This window comes from Blennius ocellaris (genome assembly GCF_963422515.1).
Source record: "Blennius ocellaris genome assembly, chromosome: 5".
In the NCBI taxonomy this organism is placed as follows: domain Eukaryota; kingdom Metazoa; phylum Chordata; class Actinopteri; order Blenniiformes; family Blenniidae; genus Blennius; species Blennius ocellaris.
The window spans coordinates 1,602,769-1,626,837 of record NC_137654.1 but is presented as its reverse complement, the minus strand read 5'-3'; the positions used below and the strand labels follow the sequence as shown (position 1 = coordinate 1,626,837).

Genomic DNA, 24,069 nt, shown 5'->3' with positions numbered 1-24,069 from the left:
CTGACTGACTGGCTGACTGTCCTCCAGAACACCAAAACTCCCTCTGGAGCATCAATGAAGCAATTAAAGGCACGCAGCCACTTGAAAACACCAAACAATTACAAATATCGCATAAAATACATTTGTATCCACTTCATTAACTCCAAATATTTAAAATGAATTACTTCTCACATTATTGCCCATGTGAACTGAAAGCCCCTGTAAACAATCCTCCTAATTCCTTCTACATCAATTGATTAAATCACTGCCACTTTAGGTGAAGTGACATGATTACTGATCTTTTAAACCAACATCAATGAATCACATTGAGGCTCCTACAGTTGGTGTAACTTGTTTTAATTAAGACCCCTGGCACTATAGAGAACGACTTCTAATGAATCCATTCCTTACAAAGATAAGTGAACATGATGGTCCTGAGGAACCGAGGGCTGAGGAGTAAAGGCAAAGCAATAGTGGCGTAGCTCTGGGTATTATGTGCCATTTAACCCAAAAGAGGTGCGAAGAGAGAAGAAAACAATCAAAGGGAAAAACCCAAACTCCGCTTGTTCTTTTCTTTGTTTGCCACCCTCTATTTTTGGCTTTCAAGGGGTTGAAATCTTCTGCCAGTGCACTTTGAACTCTTCTCTTTTGATCTTTGAAGTCTCTCCTCTCGGGTATGGCTAGCTCATGTGTGGCGTCTTCAGCAGCCATCCCTGTTGTGAGGCGGTGAGAGGAGTGTCGGCTCGTCTGTCTTGCTTCTTCTAGGCTGGCTTGAGCTGCTGGGTTATTTGTATTTTTATTTACTTTTTCCACAATTCAGGTTTCAATTGGTTGCGCAGTAAATGCATGAGCGCTTGAGTCCGTTTTCCAGTTAGTCTTCTGGTTTTAATAAGAAATGTTGGTAAATCAGCAGGAGCTCTGAAAAGCTGTTCCTCCATGTTGGCCCACTAGCGCCCTCCAGTGGCAGGTTTTTAATGTGACTGATGTCCCTCCTCCTCAGGGCCATGTCCCAGGGTGTGGACGTGTCCGGCCTGTTCAGTGAGATGGTGAAAGCCTGCGCCACCGTGGACATTGTCCAGAAGAAGCTGGTGTACATCTTCCTGTGTTCCTACGCTGCGTCGCACCCGGAGCTGTCCCTGCTGGTGATCAACACCCTGAGGAAGGACTGCCAGGACCCCCACCCCATGGTCCGCAGCCTGGCCCTCAGGAACATGACCAACCTGAGGTGGGCGGGGCTCCGGGGCCTGTCGGCGTCTCCCGGCCCGTGCTGGCAGTGTGAGTGACGGGTGGCTGTGCCTGCAGGTTCCCCAGCCTGGTGGAGTACGTGGAGCAGCCTCTGACTGCAGGACTGCGAGACAGCGCCGCCTGTGTGCGGCGGGTGGCGGTGCTGGGCTGGGCCAAACTGCACCACCTGCAGCCGGGGACGGAGATAGGTGAGGCCTCACTCCCTCACCTGCACCACCTTCAGCTCACACCTTGGTCCTGCATTCACCACTGGAGCAACAAACACACACAGTGACAGGAATGAAGATGATTCAACAGTTTACAGATCTTTGTACAGCATCCACCTGTGTTTCCAAACAAATATCTGAATATACTTTTCAAAATCAATATACATTTCAAAATCATTTAAATTACAACAAATTGCAAGTTGACATTCATCATCAACATAATTTCAAAATGATATAAATGTTGAAAGCTTTATTATATGAATGGGACACATTTAGCATCTCTGACACATAACCTAGCATTTCTCACAAAAATGTCATCTATTTAAAAAGTTCAATATTATTTGTCAGTCAGAATGCATGTTTTCCAGGCAAGATGCAGCATCACTGACCTGACTGGGGATCACGAATCGGGAAGAACGTAGCGACTGCAATCAGTGTCGAGCGTCTTCCCATGCTGTCATCGGCGGTCACGCGACAATCACGTGTTTGCACTCGCAGCGAGAATTGGCGGCGCCCTGCGGTTGCATGAACTGTTGCTGATCACAAGTGATTTCTGCTTAAAAAAACGTCAAAATATCGACAACAAAACCAGGAGCACGTTGGGGCGAGCTGGGTCCATGATTCACTTTGGTGAGCAAAGCTTTTACTCGCCCGGACGTTGGGGCAAGCCTTCATGTGGAGCCCTGACATGAAAAATACATGTAAATACCCTGTTTCCCATCCACAAGTACGTCGCTATTAATCTTTCACATTCTCCACACGGCTCTGGGAGTATTGAAACTGGTCAACACTGACAGAGGTACAAGATTCATCCTGATGGACTCTATTCGGGAGCTTAAACTGAACACGGGAATAACATTCCATTGATGTGTGTCGGACTTTATTTTTGAATTTAATGGGTCGTAATTGATGTCATAGAGTTTCAAGATGTCTTTAGGTAAGAAGACACCTAAATATTTAATGGACTCAGCATCCATTTCCAATTGTACACAGTGGTAATTGTTGATGGAGGAGCATAATAAAATGTTAATATTTCAGTTTTGTTTATATTGATTTTATAACCCCAAATTAAACCATATTCTTCATTGAGTTTCATGGGCTTTGGGAGAGTCTGTGTCGTTGAGTTATGGTTCTTGATAAATCGTCAGCAATCGCCAGTTTCCCCCCCGGGTATCGTCGTTCTCTCTTTTCTATCTGCCTGATCAGCTGATCGCAACCGGCCAACGATCAGTGACTTGGTTAGAGCACCATTGATTTTACTTCTAGCTGTTGGTTTGTTGTAAAGTTCTGTAAAAGTGTAAATCATAGTTTGAGAGCCACATTTAAAAGGACTTTATATAAAAAAAAGTCCACCTCACTGAATCCAAAGCTTTCTCTGCATCCAGACTTAATGTCATTGCTTCCAGTCTTTGTTGTGTGATTCGCTCCGTGATGTGCAGCGTCTTCCTGACGTCCTTGTTTATTAGTATGGGAAGTATCAGTGCTATTTGTTTTGATAATATGGAGGTGAATCATCATTATTTAAAAGACTTACAGGACGATCATTCCCACACTCCAGTGTGTCTCTTCCCTCTTTGGGTGTGATGGGAATCATTGCCTCCCTCCAGGAGGAGATGTCCTTTTTCCCCCAAAAGCCTTTAATAATGTTGGAACGAGTTGATCTGTTATTGTTCTGTAGCATCTGTTTTAAAACCGTCTGTCCCTGGAGAGTTCACAACTTTCATTCTCTTGATTGGCCATTGGATTTGTACTTCAGTTATTTTAGGTATTAATCTTTCATTTTGTTCATTAGTGAACTTTGCAAGATTTATGGAGGCAAGAACAGCATCAACCTGGCGTCACGGCTGGTCTGAGGTTGGGAACATCATGTTTTATATTGTTGTGTGTTGTCTGGGCTTTTCTATTTCATGAGTTGCTGGGTTCCTTGGTTGTTTTCTTAAACTATTTGACATAAGTTTCAAGGATTTTCCACCTGTCTCATATTAATGTTACTTAGTGAACAGGAGTTTCTTTTCAATTGCGTGGGTATTTGTTTCATCTATTTCTTTTTGAATTGCTTAAATGTGGTTGACTCCGTGTTCTTGAAGTCTGGAATTTCCCCAATAGTGTGTTTCAGACCTGCTTGTACCACGTCTGTAGCTTCAGCTTTCATATGAGTTCCTGTCTAGGACTGGGTCATACCTGGAAGTCTCTCCACCGAGTCCTTGAGCTCCTCCGTTGTCTTTTATTGGAACAACATCCACTGCCACCACCTGTATAGTGGCGCTCATCTTTCCTTCAACAGGTTTCTGCGAGTCATCGGTTGAGGATTTAGTGGGTGGAGACCCTCCGTGGTGTCAGTGCAGCTTCTCGGAGCTTTCCTCGTCGCAACGCAGCTTGGAAATTGTTTGCTTGTTCGTCGGGTACTGCCCAAAATACTGGAATAGTCCTTGAATAGAAAACACTGGAATTGTGTGGAGAAGGGAGGTGTCTGCTCCAGAACTGTATTGAACTAGCTGAGAACTCTCAGCTCTCCACTCTGTGCTCTCTTGGTCTCCCGGTGAGACAGAGACGTCCGTCCTGCTCGGGAGTCGGGGTGAGAAGCAGGGGACAGTTGGTTGGGAGGCAGTTTGACCAAGTGGGAATTTCCGACAGCTGTGGTGTCCGGGTCAGGTTCCACCAATCAGTGGTTGGAAAGAAGGAGCCCTAAGATAAGATAAGATAAAATAAGATGAGCCTTTATTGATCACAAAGGAGAAATGTACTTGTTACGTTCTGCTCTTCAGGACTCATGAGGAGGAAAGACAAGAAATGTGCAAAGAATAGAGGAATCTTATATACAATGACTATCAAGAACTCGAAGGGCCAAAAGTATTTACAGTAGAAGTAATAATAAGTAAAATAAAATAAAATAGGACTAAAATAAAGATAAGATAGAAATCACAGACTATAATAAAGCATAATAAGTTCTAAGGGGAGCAAAGTATACGGTAAGATGAAATACAAGGAAATTTAACTATGATGGGGGGCAAAGTGTAGAGCTCTCCTCGTGTGCTGCCTTGCTTCTGGGCGTTCCCATGTGACGACCAGCCAAACACTTCCTGTTGGGTTCCTGACCTGAAAGCTCCGCCCACATCAACAGTAAAACGTTGTCTTGATTCCAAGGTCTTTGTTGTCATTTTCATGCTTCCATGCGTAAACAAAATCTGGTCCTCAGGACCAGCAGTGTATGTAGACATTGCCTGAAAGTGTTGTTTCATGGGGTTTACACTCTGCTTGCCTTGCCCTCTCCAGACGGCGCGGTGGTGAACGAGCTGTACAGCCTGCTGAGGGACCGGGACCCCGTGGTGATGGTCAACTGCCTCCGAGCTCTGGAGGAGATCCTGAAGGACGAGGGAGGAGTGGCTATCAACAAGCCCATCACCCATCACCTTCTCAACAGGTCCGTCCTCAGTCCGTCTCAACACGTCCTCAGTCCGTCTCAACACGTCCGTCCTCAGTCCGTCTCAACAGGTCCTCAGTCCGTCTCAACAGGTCCGTCCTCAGTCCGTCTCAACAGGTCCGTCCTCAGTCCGTCTCAACAGGTCCGTCCTCAGTCCGTCTCAACAGGTCCTCAGTCCGTCTCAACAGGTCCGTCCTCAGTCCGTCTCAACAGGTCCTCAGTCCGTCTCAACAGGTCCGTCCTCAGTCCGTCTCAACAGGTCCTCAGTCTGTCTCAACAGGTCCGTCCTCAGTCCGTCTCAACAGGTCCTCAGTCCGTCTCAACAGGTCCGTCCTCAGTCCGTCTCAACAGGTCCTCAGTCCGTCTCAACAGGTCCGTCCTCAGTCCGTCTCAACACGTCCGTCCTCAGTCCGTCTCAACAGGTCCGTCCTCAGTCCGTCTCAACAGGTCCTCAGTCCGTCTCAACACGTCCGTCCTCAGTCCGTCTCAACAGGTCCTGAGTCGGTCTCAACAGGTCCTGGGTCAGTCTCAACAGGTCCGTCCTCAGTCCGTCTCAACAGGTCCTCAGTCCGTCTCAACAGGTCCGTCCTCAGTCCGTCTCAACAGGTCCTGAGTCGGTCTCAACAGGTCCTGGGTCAGTCTCAACACGTCCTGGGTCAGTCTCAACACGTCCTCAGTCCGTCTCAACACGTCCTCAGTCCGTCTCAACAGGTCCTGGGTCAGTCTCAGGTGTGGACGTTGAGGGTTGCAGTTTGTAACTGAACTACTCACTGTTCTCTTTTAATACTTTATTTTAATTCAAGTTGTTGCAAATTCTACAAAATTTAAATACACACACACACACACACACACACACACACACACACACACACACACACACACACACACACACACACACACACACACACACACACACACACACACACACACACACACACACACACACACACACACACACACACACTGAACATTTACAAGAAGTAAATAAATAAATCCAAGCAAAGTAGATAAAGATAGTAGAGCAAAAATACTACTTTGAGTTGAAATAGTAAAATAAAAGTTCAATATTGCCACTTCTCATCAAGTAAGTGTCCCATTTCCCCCCCAAAAGGCATCCCCCTTTTCTTTTTCCCAATGGATGAAACGTCTATCTACTGGTCCGGAATGAGGATCATGAACTGGCCACATCAGACAGCAAGTTGTTTGATTGGCTCTCACCAGACAAAATCTGCCCCATTGGTTCTGAATATCACATTGTTTAGCCTGCACTGGATTACCTCGTGAGCTCTGTGATGGTTTGTTTCACAGTGACAATGCTATGGTCTTCCAATCATTCTTACACCAGAGCATGAGTGCTCTTATCTGTGCTGCTATAAAGTAATCTCTAAGGCATGGTAGGCTCATTCCCCCTTCAGATTTAGGTCATTGTAGAGTTTCAAATGTCATTCATGGGCCACATAAAGTGTGAGATGGCCTTATCCCATCCTCTAAATTAAAAATCAGGGACTTGGATGGGCAGAGATTGGAATAAATAGAGCAGGCTGGGCAATATATTGGTTTTTATTACCATTATTCTGTACTGCACTGGAGGTGGTCTTTTGTACCACCTCCAGTGTGGACGGTCCAAAATGTGTCCCTTTCCTCACCTTAGTCCTCAGTGTCCTCCATGTCTTCATATCACCTTCGTCCTCGGTGTCCTCCATGTCTTCATATCACCTTAGTCCTCAGTGTCCTCCATGTCTTCATATCACCTTAGTCCTCAGTGTCCTCCATGTCTTCATATCACCTTAGTCCTCAGTGTCCTCCATGTCTTCATATCACCTTAGTCCTCAGTGTCCTCCATGTCTTCATATCACCTTAGTCCTCAGTGTCCTCCATGTCTTCATATCACCTTAGTCCTCAGTGTCCTCCATGTCTTCATATCACCTTCGTCCTCGGTGTCCTCCATGTCTTCATATCACCTTAGTCCTCAGTGTCCTCCATGTCTTCATATCACCTTAGTCCTCGGTGTCCTCCATGTCTTCATATCACCTTCGTCCTCGGTGTCCTCCATGTCTTCATATCACCTTAGTCCTCAGTGTCCTCCATGTCTTCATATCACCTTAGTCCTCAGTGTCCTCCATGTCTTCATATCACCTTAGTCCTCAGTGTCCTCCATGTCTTCATATCACCTTAGTCCTCAGTGTCCTCCATGTCTTCATATCACCTTAGTCCTCAGTGTCCTCCATGTCTTCATATCACCTTAGTCCTCAGTGTCCTCCATGTCTTCATATCACCTTCGTCCTCGGTGTCCTCCATGTCTTCATATCACCTTAGTCCTCAGTGTCCTCCATGTCTTCATATCACCTTCGTCCTCGGTGTCCTCCATGTCTTCATATCACCTTAGTCCTCAGTGTCCTCCATGTCTTCATATCACCTTAGTCCTCAGTGTCCTCCATGTCTTCATATCACCTTAGTCCTCGGTGTCCTCCATGTCTTCATATCACCTTAGTCCTCAGTGTCCTCCATGTCTTCATATCACCTTAGTCCTCAGTGTCCTCCATGTCTTCATATCACCTTAGTCCTCAGTGTCCTCCATGTCTTCATATCACCTTCGTCCTCGGTGTCCTCCATGTCTTCATATCACCTTAGTCCTCAGTGTCCTCCATGTCTTCATATCACCTTCGTCCTCGGTGTCCTCCATGTCTTCATATCACCTTAGTCCTCAGTGTCCTCCATGTCTTCATATCACCTTAGTCCTCAGTGTCCTCCATGTCTTCATATCACCTTAGTCCTCGGTGTCCTCCATGTCTTCATATCACCTTAGTCCTCAGTGTCCTCCATGTCTTCATATCACCTTAGTCCTCAGTGTCCTCCATGTCTTCATATCACCTTAGTCCTCAGTGTCCTCCATGTCTTCATATCACCTTAGTCCTCGGTGTCCTCCATGTCTTCATATCACCTTAGTCCTCAGTGTCCTCCATGTCTTCATATCACCTTAGTCCTCAGTGTCCTCCATGTCTTCATATCACCTTAGTCCTCGGTGTCCTCCATGTCTTCATATCACCTTAGTCCTCAGTGTCCTCCATGTCTTCATATCACCTTCGTCCTCAGTGTCCTCCATGTCTTCATATCACCTTAGTCCTCAGTGTCCTCCATGTCTTCATATCACCTTAGTCCTCAGTGTCCTCCATGTCTTCATATCACCTTCGTCCTCGGTGTCCTCCATGTCTTCATATCACCTTAGTCCTCGGTGTCCTCCATGTCTTCATATCACCTTAGTCCTCAGTGTCCTCCATGTCTTCATATCACCTTCGTCCTCGGTGTCCTCCATGTCTTCATATCACCTTAGTCCTCGGTGTCCTCCATGTCTTCATATCACCTTAGTCATCAGTGTCCTCCATGTCTTCATATCACCTTAGTCCTCGGTGTCCTCCATGTCTTCATATCACCTTCGTCCTCAGTGTCCTCCATGTCTTCATATCACCTTAGTCCTCGGTGTCCTCCATGTCTTCATATCACCTTAGTCCTCAGTGTCCTCCATGTCTTCATATCACCTTCGTCCTCAGTGTCCTCCATGTCTTCATATCACCTTAGTCCTCAGTGTCCTCCATGTCTTCATATCACCAGGCATGTCTTCATTATGTGTGTGTTCATTTGCTTTTTATTCATCTATTTTATCTTTGCACGGTTTTTAATTCTTGTTAAAGCACTTTGTGTTACTTCACTGTATAAATAAAGATTGATTGAATATCTGCTGCAGCCTGGTTGCTGAGACGTTCACCCTAACCTGACCTGTTGAATAGTGGACTCCACAGTCCGTCTTTTCAAGGATGCAGTGCAGATTATCTGATGAGATTAAAATGCTTCTGTTCTCAGGCTGAAGGAATGTGACATGTGGGGCCAGTGTGAGGTGCTGAGGTACCTCCAGCGCTACAAGCCCAAATCAGAAGAAGAGCTCTTCGACATCCTGTCCTTGCTGGACGCCTCGCTGGTCAGCCCCCACCCTCCTGTCATGGCTGCCACCCTGAGCCTCTTCCTCAACCTGTGCTCCAGCTGGCCTTCTGTGGGTCTGGCGGCTCTGGAGCGAGTGTGTGGACCTCTGCTGGCTGCCTGTGGGAGTGGGTCAAGAGAAATGAAGTTTACTGCTCTGTGCCACATACAGGTCAGTGAGAATTATTAGATTTCAGTGTCTCTGTATCTCAGAGCTCAGGTGCAGGATTTAAAGTTTTAAAACATGACAATTTTGTTATTTGATTATATGTTGGACGTGGTTCTGAAGTCAGTAGCTTTAAAGCAGAGGTCTCAACATCAGATCCTGTCGGGCTGCGGCCCTCGAGGACCGTAGTTTGAGACCCCTGCTTTAAAGGTTCTTTTTTTGGCCATTTGTATTTAATTATTGGTTTGTATGTATTTGTATCAGTGGCAGGCCAGGCATTTCAGAACTAGGGCTTCACTCATGCTGGTCTGAGTCAATCAACCTCTCAATAACTGTTTTATGGCTACAAAAACCATGTTGCTGCAGAAATATAGTATAAAAAGCCTTTGCATCACAGATAGATTCTTGTGTAGCCAGAATAATACCTTCATGAATGAAAAAAAATAAAGTTCACATCTCGTCTCCTGCTGCATAAGAAAGCAGCTGCTCTTCCCAACACTTCTGGAGGTGGAGGAGGGTGGAGAGAGGTGGAGGGGGTAGAGAGAAAGAGGTAGAGGGGGGTGGAGAGAAAGAGGTAGAGGGGGGTAGAGAGAAAGAGGTAGAGGGGGGTGGAGAGAAAGAGGTAGAAGGGTGTGGAGAGAGGTGGAGGGGGGTAGAGAGAGGTGGAGAGAGGTGGAGGGGGTGGAGAGAAATAGGTAGAGGGGGGTGGAGAGATGTGGAGGGGGTAGAGAGAGGTGGAGGGGGTAGAGAGAGGTGGAGGGGGTAGAGAGATGTAGAGGGGGGTGGAGAGAGGTGGAGGGGGTAGAGAGATGTAGAGGGGGGTGGATAGATGTAGAGGGGGGTGGAGAGAGGTGGAGGGGGTAGAGAGAGGTGGAGGGGGTAGAGAGATGTAGAGGGGGGTAGAGAGATGTAGAGGGGGGTAGAGAGAGGTGAAGGGGGGTAGAGAGAGGTGGAGGGGGTAGAGAGAGGTGGAGGGGGTAGAGAGATGTAGAGGGGGTAGAGAGATGTAGAGGGGGTAGAGAGATGTAGAGGGGGTAGAGAGATGTAGAGGGGGGTAGAGAGAGGTGGAGGGGGTAGAGAGAGGTGGAGGGGGTAGAGAGAGGTGGAGGGGGGTAGAGAGATGTAGAGGGGGGTAGAGAGAGGTGAAGGGGGGTAGAGAGATGTATAGGGGGTAGAGAGAGGTGGAGGGGGTAGAGAGATGTAGAGGGGGGTAGAGAGATGTAGAGGGGGTAGAGAGGTGGAGGGGGTAGAGAGATGTAGAGGGGGGTAGAGAGAGGTGGAGGGGGTAGAGAGAGGTGGAGGGGGTAGAGAGATGTAGAGGGGGTAGAGAGAGGTGGAGGGGGTGGAGAGAGGTGGAGGGGGTAGAGAGAGGTGGAGGGGGTAGAGAGAGGTGGAGGGGGTAGAGAGAGGTGGAGGGGGTAGAGAGATGTAGAGGGGGGTAGAGAGAGGTGGAGGGGGTAGAGAGATGTAGAGGGGGGTAGAGAGATGTAGAGGGGGGTAGAGAGAGGTGAAGGGGTAGAGAGAGGTGAAGGGGGGTAGAGAGATGTAGAGGGGGGTAGAGAGAGGTGGAGGGGTAGAGAGATGTAGAGGGGGGTGGAGAGAGGTGAAGGGGGGTGGAGAGAGGTGAAGGGGGGTGGAGAGAGGTGAAGGGGGGTAGAGAGAGGTGAAGGGGGGTAGAGAGATGTAGAGGGGGGTGGAGAGAGGTGAAGGGGGGTGGAGAGAGGTGGAGGGGGGTAGAGAGAGGTGAAGGGGGGTAGAGAGATGTAGAGGGGGGTAGAGAGAGGTGAAGGGGGGTAGAGAGAGGTGAAGGGGGGTAGAGAGATGTAGAGGGGGGTAGAGAGAAGTGGAGGGGGTAGAGAGATGTAGAGGGGGGTAGAGAGAGGTGGAGGGGGTAGAGAGAGGTGGAGGGGGTAGAGAGATGTAGAGGGGGGTAGAGAGAGGTGGAGGGGGTAGAGAGAGGTGAAGGGGGGTAGAGAGAGGTGAAGGGGGGTAGAGAGATGTAGAGGGGGGTAGAGAGAGGTGGAGGGGGTAGAGAGATGTAGAGGGGGGTAGAGAGAGGTGGAGGGGGTAGAGAGATGTAGAGGGGGGTAGAGAGAGGTGGAGGGGGTGGAGAGAGGTGGAGGGGGGTAGAGAGATGTAGAGGGGGGTGGAGAGAGGTGGAGGGGGGTAGAGAGAGGTGGAGGGGGGTAGAGAGATGTAGAGGGGGGTGGAGAGAGGTGGAGGGGGGTAGAGAGAGGTGGAGGGGGTGGAGAGAGGTGGAGGGGGTGGAGAGAAAGAGGTAGAGGGGGGTGGAGAGAAAGAGGTAGAGGGGGGTGGAGAGAAAGAGGTAGAGGGGGGTGGAGAGAGGTGGAGGGGGTGGAGAGAGGTGGAGGGGGTGGAGAGAAAGAGGTAGAGGGGGTGGAGAGATGTGGAGGGGGTAGAGAGAGGTGGAGGGGGTAGAGAGAGGTGGAGGGGGTAGAGAGAGGTGGAGGGGGTAGAGAGAGGTGGAGGGGGTAGAGAGAGGTGAAGGGGGGGTAGAGAGAGGTGAAGGGGGTAGAGAGATGTAGAGGGGGGTAGAGAGAGGTGAAGGGGGGTAGAGAGATGTAGAGGGGGTAGAGAGAGGTGGAGGGGGTAGAGAGAGGTAGAGGGGGTAGAGAGAGGTGGAGGGGGTAGAGAGAGGTGAAGAGAGAGAGGTGAAGAGAGAGAGGTAGAGAGAGAGAGGTGAAGAGAGAGAGGTAGAGAGAGAGAGGTGAAGAGAGAGAGGTGAAGAGAGAGAGGTAGAGAGAGAGAGGTGAAGAGAGAGAGGTAGAGAGAGAGAGGTAGATGGAGAGAGGTGAAGAGAGAGAGGTAGAGAGAGGGTGTTTAAAGCAGTCCTCACTGTAAGCTTCAGTAAATAGAAAAGTTTAGAGTCTGGTGTTAAAGTAGAGACTGTCTCAGTCTCCTGACTGAAACTCATCTGGTTCCACATAAGAGGAACCTGAAAGCTCCATTCTACTTTTAGAAACCCTAGGAACCTCCAGTAAACCAGCACTCTGAGAACCAAGGGTTCTGGGGAGATACGGGACGAACAGTTCTTTAAGATAAGATGGGTGTTAAGAGCTTTCTAGGTTAGAAGAAGGATTTTAAATTCTATTCTAGATTTAACAGGAGCCAATGAAGTGAGGTGTGTATTGGAGTGATGTGATCTCTTGTGCTGGTTCTTGTCAGGACTCTCGCTGCAGCATTTTGAATTAATAGAAGACTTTGTAAGCAGTTATTTGAACACCTTGATAATAGGGAGTTACAATAGTCTACTCTCCAAGTAATAAATGGGTGGATTAATTTTTTGCCGTCACTCTGAGTCAGCATGTGTCTAATTTTGGAAATATTGCGTGGGTGAAAAAAGGCGGTTCTCATAGCTGAGTTACGGTGTATGGTCGCCATTTGATCATGTTCAATCGTGGCTTGTCCCGTGTGATGGTTTGTGGACGCTACACGTTGCGTTTTCCTCCGGTCTGCCACGGCGCCACGGTGTGGGAGGAGCCGGGCCCGGTAGGGCGTCTCATTCCAGTCTGAGCCATCAACCACAGAACAGCTTCTACAAGCTATGCCTCCCAAAAAGAAATCGAGAGGTACTATATGTACAAACCCAGCAAAAGTCTCATTTACAATGATTCCGTTCACTTTTGGTGGTCCTGTGGGGAATAAACGTTCTTCGAAATGACCCGGGGTTCACATTTCTTCTGTACGAAGCCTTTACTTGCCCGTCTTGCACACTGCAGTGTGTGTTGTATGCAGTAAAACTGTTGCTGCAATCATTCAGATCACGGGATTTTTCTGTCTGATGGGGATCACAGCCTGAAGCCCCACTAGCAACATTGCTGGGAAGCTGAGAGCTAATTGGCTGGAGCCAGTTTACACCCTGCTTGTTGGAAGTGAAGCGGCTTGTGACGAATGCTGGCTTATGTGCAGCTACAGCGAATTTAAAAAGGTTTTCAGTTGGTCTCCTTTTATGCAGAAGGCCTCTTTTTTTATATTTCGGATCCAGTCAGTACATTTCATGTTACTTGAGATCCTTTTCTGAACTATATACACGATATACCTTTCCTCTGAGTTGGAAGATTGAAATTTGTAATCAGTCATCCCCCCTTAATTGAATTTATTTATCTATGTTTCCCACTTATTTATTTATTCGTTTGCTTGTTTGTTTACTTTACTTTTTTTAGTGTGTCTGTAATGTTCTATAGATACAGTTAGGGGAAAAAAGGTCTTAAGACAACAATTTGTATAAGTGCTTTTCATTTGAAAATGGTTTTGTAATGTAAAACATAAAAAATTTTGTTTATCAAGAAAATCAATAAGAAAATTGAAGTTAAAACCTCGAGTTCAATGCATGATGCTTGAATGGGCTTGTTTGCTCCTGTAGCTGCTGCTGCGCTCCGTCCCCGGCCTGCTGGGCACGCACTACAAGCGTTTCTTCTGTGGCTATGCAGAGCCGCCCTACATAAAGCAGAGAAAGATGCAGGTAAGGCCTTTTCTACTTGATGTCCAGCGTCTCTGATCATTTTGTTCTTTTGGAGGAACTATCAGCGTGTGGTGATCAGGATGAGACCAGAGGACTGTCAATGTTTTTTGAAGTTTTCCCCTGTGAATTTACTTTATTTAGAGAAGCGGACTTGTGACCTGAGGTTTGCAGGTTCGAATCCCACAGCTGAGCTCAGTCCCTGATCATGACCTTTGACCCCCAGCTCCTCCCTGGGTGCTATACTGTGATAGCCCACCATTCTTAAACAGGACAGGTTTTATTTCTTTTTCATTGGGATTCTGCATGGTTCACAAGCTCATTAATGTAACATTTGACCTCTGTCATCCATTCATCTGAAACTCTATATGTATTACAGAGATGAATGATTGGTCCTTTCACACATTACGAGGCAATCTGTTAATACAACAGAAGAACTAGACTCCTTCAAACAGGAATACTTAAGCCGTGTTTCCACCGCACAAAAAGTGCAGGACGGAACGGAGCCTTACAGAGCGGAATGGAATAACGCAACCGGAGCCAAATCCAGTGCCTGGTTCCACTGCAGAAAGTAGGTTACAAAGTAGGCGGGGCTTACAGCTCCGCAGATATGTGATGTTACAACAGTCGTCTCAGCCTGGCGGCAGATCTGGACCTTATGAATCCTCTGTTGTTGTTGTTGTTTACATCCTCCACTTTGCACTAGTTGTTTAGTTAACTGTTATTTTTTGCAGCCACAGAGCTGCAGCTGTAACTTCCGTGTAGGTCCTGAGACAGCGACCGCTCCGGTGACTCGCCCCACACCTGAACGCCCCAGTGGGCCGTGGCACAGTGCCGGGCCGGTGCGCTGCACCGCGACATGGGAGCCCTGAGCTTTCTGCTCAAAGGCAGGGGCAGCCACCGCAGTGGATGCGATGCATCGTGTCCGAGCTTTCTGTTCAAATGCGATGCAGCGGCGCTGACCGTGGTTCAACACCACGCTGACCGCCGCTGCATCGCGTTTGAGCAGAAACGTCAGACGCGATGCAAAGACAGACCCGGCAGGACGCACCGACGCAGCGCCACTGGCAGCGCCACTGGCAGCGCAGCGCCACTGGCAGCGCCACTGGCAGCGCCACTGGCAGCGCCACTGGCAGCGCCACTGGCAGCGTGGACACGATGCTGCGAACTGAAAGCTCTAACATGATGCAGAGTCCCGAGCCGCGGTCTCCCCCTGCCTCATGTCCGCTCTTTCATGACCAACATGAAAGTTGAGCAGCAAAGAAAAGGAAAAAAAACCAACGAACCAGAGCAAAGCTGACCACACTGACAACAGAGGATTCATCCAGCCAACATATTAAAATATTGAGGGCGTAGTAAATCACTGACCAATCAGCAGACGGCTCCTCAAACTCAGACCTGTTCCGTGGTCCTGGTACCCTGATGGAGGGGTGGGAGGGGGGGGGGGGGGGGGCTGACGGTGCACCTTTGTGATATTCAGAAAAGAAAAACCCAGTACATTGGGGAAGAATTTAAGTAAAGGAACAGACAACTTGGCATTAGATAAAAGGTGGTTATATTGGTGTAACATACATAATCCACCATTCCTATCTTTTTAAAAACACCGTTGCACTCTTATGTCAAATGTAATTCTTTCTATCTTCAAGAAATCATACATAACATGAATCCACTCATCCAGCGTACATTTTTTTAGTTTTAAGAAATTCCTTGTAATGGCTATTGAGATGTTCTCTCTATTCTCTCTGGATTCTGCATGTTCCCTTACTGGGGACAAATCTGAGAGTGTTACAAATTAACACAATTACTCATTAAACAAAGACATTCTCATGTCTTCCCAAAGACCTGTGCATGGTAGCTGCACAGGTCACCGGTGTGCCCCCCCCCCCCCCCCCCCCCCGCCTTCAGGCTGGAAAGAAGGGCTGAAACTCCTACCTCCTTATCTGTGGACTTTACCTTTACCATGGATGACGTCACAAGGAAAGGTGTTAGGAGGCTTCCTCAAGGAGTTAAGGAAAGGTGCTAGGATGCTTCCTAAAGGAGTTAAGGAAAGGTGCTAGGAGGCTTCCTAAAGGAGTTAAGGAAAGGTGCTAGGAGGCTTCCTGAAGGAGTTAGTGAAAGGCGATCATGTTAGTGTGGCAGTCGGACCGCACTTTCATTTTGTGACATCATAATAATGCGACAGCGCCACAAGCTGGTCTGCCGTGGAGGCGGAAAGAACTACAATTTCTGAAAATGGACTACAAAAATTACATTTTGCTTTTAGATGATTTAAAGTTGTTCAAGGCAGATTGTTGCTTTGGTAACTTTTTACCAAATGCCTTTTTTATCCTCCTTTGATAAAGGAAGCATCAGTGTTTCCTAGGCTAAAGGAGGCTCTAAAGGAAGCATCAGTGTTTCCTAGGCTAAAGGAGGCTCTAAAGGAAGCATCAGTGTTTCCTAGGCTAAAGGAGGCTCTATAGGAAGCATCAGTGTTTCCTAGGCTAATGGAGGTTCTAAAGGAAGCGTCAGTGCTATCCTAGGCTAAAGGAGGCTCTAAAGGAAGCATCAGTGCTATCCTAGGCTAAAGGAGGCTCTAAAGGAAGCATCAGTGTTATCCTAGGCTAAAGGAGGCTCTAAAGGAAGCATCAGTGCTATCCTAGGCTAGAGGACGCTCTAAAGGAAGCATCAGTGCTATCCTAGGCTAAAGGAGGCTCTAAAGGAAGCATCATTGTTTCCTAGGCTAAAGGAGGCTCTAAAGGAAGCATCAGTGTTTCCTAGGCTAAAGGAGGCTCTAAAGGAAGCATCAGTGTTTCCTAGGCTAAAGGATGCTCTAAAGGAAGCATCAGTGTTTCCTAGGCTAAAGGATGCTCTAAAGGAAGCATCAGTGTTTCCTAGGCTAAAGGAGGCTCTAAAGGAAGCATCAGTGTTTCCTAGGCTAAAGGAGGTTCTAAAGGAAGCATCAGTGCTATCCTAGGCTAAAGGAGGCTCTAAAGGAAGCATCAGTGTTTCCTAGGCTAAAGAAGGTTCTAGAGGAAGCATCAGTGCTATCCTAGGCTAAAGGAGGCTCTAAAGGAAGCATCAGTGTTTCCTAGGCTAAAGAAGGTTCTAGAGGAAGCATCAGTGCTATCCTAGGCTAAAGGAGGCTCTAAAGGAAGCATCAGTGTTTCCTAGGCTAAAGAAGGTTCTAGAGGAAGCATCAGTGTTTCCTAGGCTAATGGAGGTTCTAAAGGAAGCGTCAGTGCTATCCTAGGCTAAAGGAGGCTCTAAAGGAAGCATCAGTGTTTCCTAGGCTAAAGGATGCTCTAAAGGAAGCATCAGTGTTTCCTAGGCTAAAGGATGCTCTAAAGGAAGCATCAGTGTTTCCTAGGCTAAAGGAGGCTCTAAAGGAAGCATCAGTGTTTCCTAGGCTAAAGGAGGTTCTAAAGGAAGCATCAGTGTTATCCTAGGCTAAAGGAGGCTCTAAAGGAAGCATCAGTGTTTCCTAGGCTAAAGAAGGTTCTAGAGGAAGCATCAGTGCTATCCTAGGCTAAAGGAGGCTCTAAAGGAAGCATCAGTGTTTCCTAGGCTAAAGAAGGTTCTAGAGGAAGCATCAGTGCTATCCTAGGCTAAAGGAGGCTCTAAAGGAAGCATCAGTGTTTCCTAGGCTAAAGAAGGTTCTAGAGGAAGCATCAGTGTTTCCTAGGCTAAAGGAGGCTCTAAAGGAAGCATCAGTGTTTCCTAGGCTAATGGAGGTTCTAAAGGAAGCGTCAGTGCTATCCTAGGCTAAAGGAGGCTCTAAAGGAAGCATCAGTGCTATCCTAGGCTAAAGGAGGCTCTAAAGGAAGCATCAGTGCTATCCTAGGCTAAAGGAGGCTCTAAAGGAAGCATCAGTGCTATCCTAGGCTAAAGGAGGCTCTAAAGGAAGCATCAGTGCTATCCTAGGCTAAAGGAGGCTCTAAAGGAAGCATCAGTGCTATCCTAGGCTAAAGGAGGCTCTAAAGGAAGCATCAGTGTTTCCTAGGCTAAAGAAGGTTCTAGAGGAAGCATCAGTGCTATCCTAGGCTAAAGGAGGCTCTAAAGGAAGCATCAGTGTTTCCTAGGCTAAAGAAGGTTCTAGAGGAAGCATCAGTGTTTCCTAGGCTAAAGGAGGCTCTAAAGGAAGCATCAGTGTTTCCTAGGCTAATGGAGGTTCTAAAGGAAGCGTCAGTGCTATCCTAGGCTAAAGGAGGCTCTAAAGGAAGCATCAGTGCTATCCTAGGCTAAAGGAGGCTCTAAAGGAAGCATCAGTGCTATCCTAGGCTAAAGGAGGCTCTAAAGGAAGCATCAGTGCTATCCTAGGCTAAAGGAGGCTCTAAAGGAAGCATCAGTGCTATCCTAGGCTAAAGGAGGCTCTAAAGGAAGCATCAGTGCTATCCTAGGCTAAAGGAGGCTCTAAAGGAAGCATCAGTGTTCCTAGGCTAAAGAAGGTTCTAGAGGAAGCATCAGTGCTATCCTAGGCTAAAGGAGGCTCTAAAGGAAGCATCAGTGTTTCCTAGGCTAAAGGAGGTTCTAAAGGAAGCATCAGTGTTTCCTAGGCTAAAGGAGGTTCTAAAGGAAGCATCAGTGCTATCCTAGGCTAAAGGAGGTTCTAAAGGAAGCAACAGGCCTCCTTTCTATAATTTAGTGAGGATCCAGACAGTCGTTATCATGGCCGCTACACAAAACACTTCCGGGGTTCAGGAGAAGTGATAGATCAGGAGATGCGAGGGACAATTTGGACGTTCCCACATACTTTTGCATGAGCGGACTTCGGCCAATCACAGCGGACTCCTGTCCTCTGAGTGGGCTCCTGTTTGCCCTGGTGCAGTGGCTTCTTCGTTTACATATCAGCACCTATAGTATCACTGTGCTCACAAAATGATGGCAAAACTCACAGAAGACTGCAAAGGTGTTGTAACAGTGAGACTGAACGGCAGACGACATGGAAGAATTGAAGTCAGAATAGTTCAACATGGCTTTCTTGCAGGCAGCAGGAAGAATCTGAAATAGAGATCTCTTATTATGAAGTGGGAGAGCCCCAAGCCATAGAGAACCAAACTGAAATGGAATGTCTGTCAGAAATATTAATATGATATTATATTAATATCTTTCGCAAAATTTGATAGATGTCCTGCCTAAAAGGTAACAATACTGAACGGGACCACAATTTATTTTTTCTTACCTCATAAGGACCACGTGGTACCATTTATGTAGTGCAGTCCGTACATGGGCTACTAATCATGTTGGGCTTTGGCATTTTGTCTATTTATAATGATTCATAATTGTCCAAGATAGTTATTAATTATTTAATTGAAAGTGTAAGCAGATCTGAGATTCCTCGGAGCTCCACCTGTTTAACAGGAAATGATAGCCAGTTCAGTTCTATCAGTCTCATAAGATACACTAAGCAATTAATTGGGAATTTAAATTAATGGTTTAATTACTTACAATTACCAGAATTAACAGTAAAGATTGAAGGATTTTGGAGTTCTTGACACAGAAGAGGTCGACATTTCATTCACCGTTGTGCTCATTAATAAAACAGCAAGTATGATTCCAAACATTATATTTATTTACAATGAAAACAAATAAAACACAGATTCTAATTACCAGAGAGAGAGAGAGAGAGAGAGAGAGAGAGAGAGAGAGAGAGAGAGAGGAGAGAGAGAGAGAGAGAGAGAGAGAGAGAGAGAGAAGAGAGAGAGAGAGAGAGAGAGAGAGAGAGAGAGAGAGAGAGAGAGAGAGAGAGAGAGAGAGAGAGAGAGAGAGAGAGAGAGAGAGAGAGAGAGAGAGAGAGAGAGAGAGAGAGAGAGAGAGGACGACAGATAACAAGACGTTTGCTCATGTGCAGGAGTGTTTTATTGACCCAAAAATGGCGACATGTGACCACAGTGGCAGTTTAGTTGGTCCGACGACGGAGCGACGTTCTCCGAGGTCACGTGACAATACCGAGCGGCGGCGGCAGTTTGGAAATAAAGCACACAGGTCTCAGTCCATACGTGAACATGCAGAGAGTGGCCCTACAGGTGGTACCAGTGTATAAATGTGACCGTTGGGCTGCTTCATACGACACTGTGTGAGCGGGTCACGTACTCTACCTGGACCATGGAGCGACGAGGAGCACTGCATGGGTTGTGGAGAAAGAGTGTGCAGAACGAAACTCTCCGTTTCCCTCACGTAGTGGCCAAGGAGGCAGCTGTGAGCCTGAGTGTCGATGCACTCAGACGATGCATGTGCGACGAGGCGCGTGAAGAAGAGTGCTCACAAGCTAACGGTCACTGAGTTACCACACAGTGGATCCTACGCTCCCGATTCCATTCAAAATAGTCAAAACACATTGTGCATTAGCTATCAAGCTGACTGAAGTTTCACTGCCCAGACACAACCAAACTGTGGTGTGGCTGTCCACGTGAGGGCAACTGTGCACCGTCCTGGTGAGTGGGGTTCCATTGAAACTGTCCCTCCTCTCCTCCGGCACCATGTCTCCATGTCTGCAAAGACAAGTTCTGTAGTTCGGGACACCAAAATACAGAACTTGGCTTCGCAGGTCGGTTGACGCACAGCTTCCAGGGAAACATGCATCCTTGGTGCAGGCGAGGGCCGCACGCCAGGCAGGGTCCCAGGAACCCCCAAAACAATTTAATCCAATTGACCTGCGCATGACATTCTCTTAAAAAAAGTGGAACATCCACTATTGCAATATGTAGCAAGTTATAACAAAATGCAACAAAGTTTATTAGAAAATGCGTTTAAGACTTTTATTACCAAATACAACAGATCATTACAAAATGCAGTGTTATTACATAATGATGTGAAAATGTATTACATTATTACACGTTGCACTATCACTACAGAATGAGACAAAAGCACAAGCAACACAGATGGTCATGAATCCACTTGATGCAGATTTTCTACACTGCCTGTTCATGTCCAGGTGGCGGGGAGCTGTCTGTCCCAGTACAATGGGTGAGGGAGGCATACGCCCTCGACAGGCTGCCAGTCTATCACAAGGCATCCCCAGCCATTCTTCCTCTTTCATTCTGTTACTTGTCCATCCAGCTATCTGTTTGCTGGCGCTTGTACAGGGTTGTGTTGCACAGCCTGAATGAGGTAGTTTTCTTAGCAACATTTTAATCTTCCTTTATGGGATTCTGACTGAATCACCAGCCAGAAAACATATTTACACTATACACTTCCTATCTGTGTTGTGAGTCCACCTCAAAGTCTTCCTCTCCGTAAACAGAATGAGCCATTTTAAAGTCGAGTCGTTTCTTTGGAAGTCCACTGACCTGACAGCAGCCTCTCAGGCAGATCCGTGGTCACGATGACTCACCAGTTATCTCCACCCGTGAGGAGGGGGAGGGGGGTAACGATGTGTGAACTCCTTCCCCTTCCTTAAGCACACCCACCCTCATCTAACCCTGTTGGTTTTATTTTTATTAATGTTGTCACGAAATTCCATCACACTTGTAATAATTCAATTAACTTTGGGTTTTCATCATTTGAAGTACAGCCACATCTTCTTTGATGCATTGAATTGAGTCTTGTTTTATTTGCAGGTGCTGGTGGAGTTGGTGAACGATGAGAATGTAGGAATGTTGCTGGACGAGCTGAAAGGCTATTGTACCGACGTCAACCCTGACACGGCCCAGACGGCAATCTCTGCCATTGGTAATACACTCTCACCCAGAAACATGACATGAATTCCTTACTTCCCTATCCTTATCTTAACCAGCGTAGCTATAGGTCTAACCACTAAACACCAATAGAGATACGAGGAGACTCAATGATTTCTGTCTCTTTGGTCTGCATGCGAGGTTCAGGACAGACGAGACGGAGCGACCCGGACCAAACCCATGAATACAGTCCGTCCCCTGCTTCTTGAGACAGAGGAGGAAAAGAGGAAGAAAGTTCTGGCAAGGCTTGGTTCTGTGGCTTGGTTCTCCGCACAGAGCTCTCCTCAGAACTCCTGTTCTCAGTTGAGCTTACGATGATGCATGTGAACGTACACAACAGATGCTTGTCAGCGGCACATGAAACACAGATGCAGGTTAGCTTCAGGCTAATCGAGCGGCGCTGCCCAGACAAAAGCTCTCTTACGGTTCTGTTGCGCTGTGTGGTACAGCCCTATCCGGGGCCTGGACATCTCTGGGGTCCTCACTTCTACAAGGAAGGGTGGTTATGCGGCTTCGTGTCTGGCTCCCAGGATCCACAAAAAGAAAAAGTGAAGATAGAAAAAGGATTGTCCAAACAGTGTGTTCTGCTCAGCAGTGGTCCCGGTGCTGCAGAGACGTGGTCCCAGCTTGCAGACCAGTTTGAGAAGGGGGGCAGTTGGTTGCGAGTGGGGTTTACCAAGTTTGCCTTTTGGACCGTCACTGTGTCCAGGTCAGGTTCGACCAATGGTGGGGCTTTTCCAACCTGGGGCTTGTGGCCCTCAGGTTGCTGTCCTCCCCCCTGCTGTTTTATTGTCTCCCCATTGTTCTTGCAGCCTGTTCTCTTGGGGGAGAACTGCATGGATCCCAGGCCCAACACTCCTCTTTTGGTTTTGGGCCCAGTGCCTGCTGAGCCCTCTCAGTGAGCACGTCTGGACCCAAACACTCTGCCAGGAGCTCCGAGACAAACTTTACCGGGTCCTTGCCGTTTTGGCTGCCCTCCAAGAGGTTCACTATTCTCCGGTTGGATCTGCCTGATGTGTTTTCCAAGTCATCTACGCGGTCCCACAGTGCACCTTTCCGGGCTTAGAGAACGTTAATTGTGGCTTTTCTCCGGCAATAGCTTACAAGAAGGTGTGGAACCAAGCGACCGAGTCCCGGAGGACGTCCATGCTTGTCTGAAGGGGCTTTTGGGACTCTGAGATTAGCCTGAAGACATCATCCTTCAGCCCAGCTCTCTGCTTCACCAGCTCAGCCACCAGTTACCACAAGCATGGTGTCGGTAGCAACGTGAGCTCACGTTAGCAACGTCGCTGCTCACGTTAGCAACGTCGCTGCTCACGTTAGCAACGTCGCTGCTCACGTTAGCAACGTCGCTGCTCACGTTAGCAACGTCGCGGCTCACGTTAGCAATGTCGCGGCTCACGTTAGCAACGTCGCTGCTCACGTTAGCAACGTCGCTGCTCACGTTAGCAACGTCGCGGCTCACGTTAGCAACGTCGCTGCTCACGTTAGCAACGTCGCTGCTCACGTTAGCAACGTCGCTGCTCACGTTAGCAACGTCGCTGCTCACGTTAGCAACGTCGCGGCTCACGTTAGCAACGTCGCTGCTCACGTTAGCAACGTCGCTGCTCACATTAGCAACTTCGCTGCTCACGTTAGCAACGTCGCTGCTCACGTTAGCAACGTCGCGGCTCACGTTAGCAACGTCGCGGCTCACGTTAGCAACGTCGCTGCTCACGTTAGCAACGTCGCTGCTCACGTTAGCAGGAGCTGTGGAGGACGCCATAGCTGAACGTTTGCTTGCTCTCTATGCTCGTCCTGCTTCGTGTTGTGATTGGAGTAAGTGCTCGACTTTTCTTCTGCTTAGAGTTGCTCATTCTAGTTTCAGCAGTGTCAAAATAACTTGAGTACACGCTATGAACGTTTACTTGAAGAAATTCTGATGTTTAAGTAAGACATTTGGCCAATGTGATCGGGAGACCTGAAGCCGATGTCTGTGCTCCTACATTGTCACCTGAAAGTCCATTAGCTGTATCTTTTATTTGTTTTGTCATTAGTGAATTGGGTACTATGCATTTTTTCCACTTCATTTTACTGTAAGGTATTGATCCATAGTAGTTCAATGCTCCTTCTTGATGTGTCTGAACAGTCTCTTAGGGATGTTTGATTTATCTTGTGTCCACCACAGAATCCTCGGAGAGCTTCTGTTGAGCTTCTACTAGAAGGCTCACTTCCTCCCTCTGTGGAGTTTTAGGATTGATTCTTGTAGCGTGACTGTTGTGTAGTTATTTTCAAAAGCTGCTCATAACTTTCAGACATGAAAGGGTTTTTTTGTACAGGCAGCACAGAGGACTACTTGTTGAGTTCCAAACTTGGACAAACTCATGATAACGGATCTACCCAGAGCCACCCTCCCCCTCGGCCCATGTACTGGCTAATGTCTTTGTCTCGTTCTGTCTTTTTATAGTATTTTGAACCTTTGATTCTCAGCCTAAATAAATACATGCATAGCTCATAATCATCTGTTTTATTTAATTTTGATATCTAATTCTTCAAATCTGCCAGTGGTGATATTGAATCATGTCTTTGAATTGAAGGTCTGTGTTTAATCAGCCCTGTTTGCATTGTTCAGGTCGTATTGGGCGAAGTTACAGCGACAAATGTCTGGTGATTCTCATTGGACTGCTGGGGCTGAAGCAGGATCACATCACTTCTGGTAAGTATTTCTTCCTCAACTCCCTCACTCACACGTAAACACAGCGGAAGCAGCTGTCAACACACAGCAGCAGCAGTGGTTCTTTGCTGGAATGAGATCTAACTGGATTTCTCCCTCTCTGTCCCTGCACAGCGGTGGTGCAGACGATGTGTGACCTCATCTGGGTGTGTCCTCAGTGTAGTGACACTGTTTGCTCGTCACTGGAAGGCTGTGAGGAGACGCTGCAGGACAGCCAGGTCAGACCCAAACACTC

At 47.6% G+C, this 24,069-nt stretch overlaps 1 protein-coding gene across 3 annotated transcripts in view; it reads left to right on the top strand.

The window, feature by feature from the left end:
• The window catches only part of ap4b1 (adaptor related protein complex 4 subunit beta 1), a 49,281-nt gene that overhangs the window by 5,645 nt on the left and 19,567 nt on the right, over nucleotides 1-24,069 (top strand). Inside the window, exons 3-10 of one of the 3 annotated variants that reach the window (XM_080497498.1) lie at nucleotides 980-1,204; nucleotides 1,282-1,412; nucleotides 4,704-4,851; nucleotides 8,710-8,995; nucleotides 13,374-13,472; nucleotides 21,005-21,116; nucleotides 23,733-23,816; nucleotides 23,949-24,052. In XM_080497498.1, coding sequence (XP_080353624.1) covers nucleotides 980-1,204; nucleotides 1,282-1,412; nucleotides 4,704-4,851; nucleotides 8,710-8,995; nucleotides 13,374-13,472; nucleotides 21,005-21,116; nucleotides 23,733-23,816; nucleotides 23,949-24,052 — 1,189 coding nt within the window. Of the gene's footprint in view, nucleotides 1-979; nucleotides 1,205-1,281; nucleotides 1,413-2,020; nucleotides 2,061-4,703; nucleotides 4,852-8,709; nucleotides 8,996-13,373; nucleotides 13,473-21,004; nucleotides 21,117-23,732; nucleotides 23,817-23,948; nucleotides 24,053-24,069 lie in introns of those variants that run through there. The other 2 variants (XM_080497499.1, XM_080497500.1) reach the window with 2 other exon arrangements.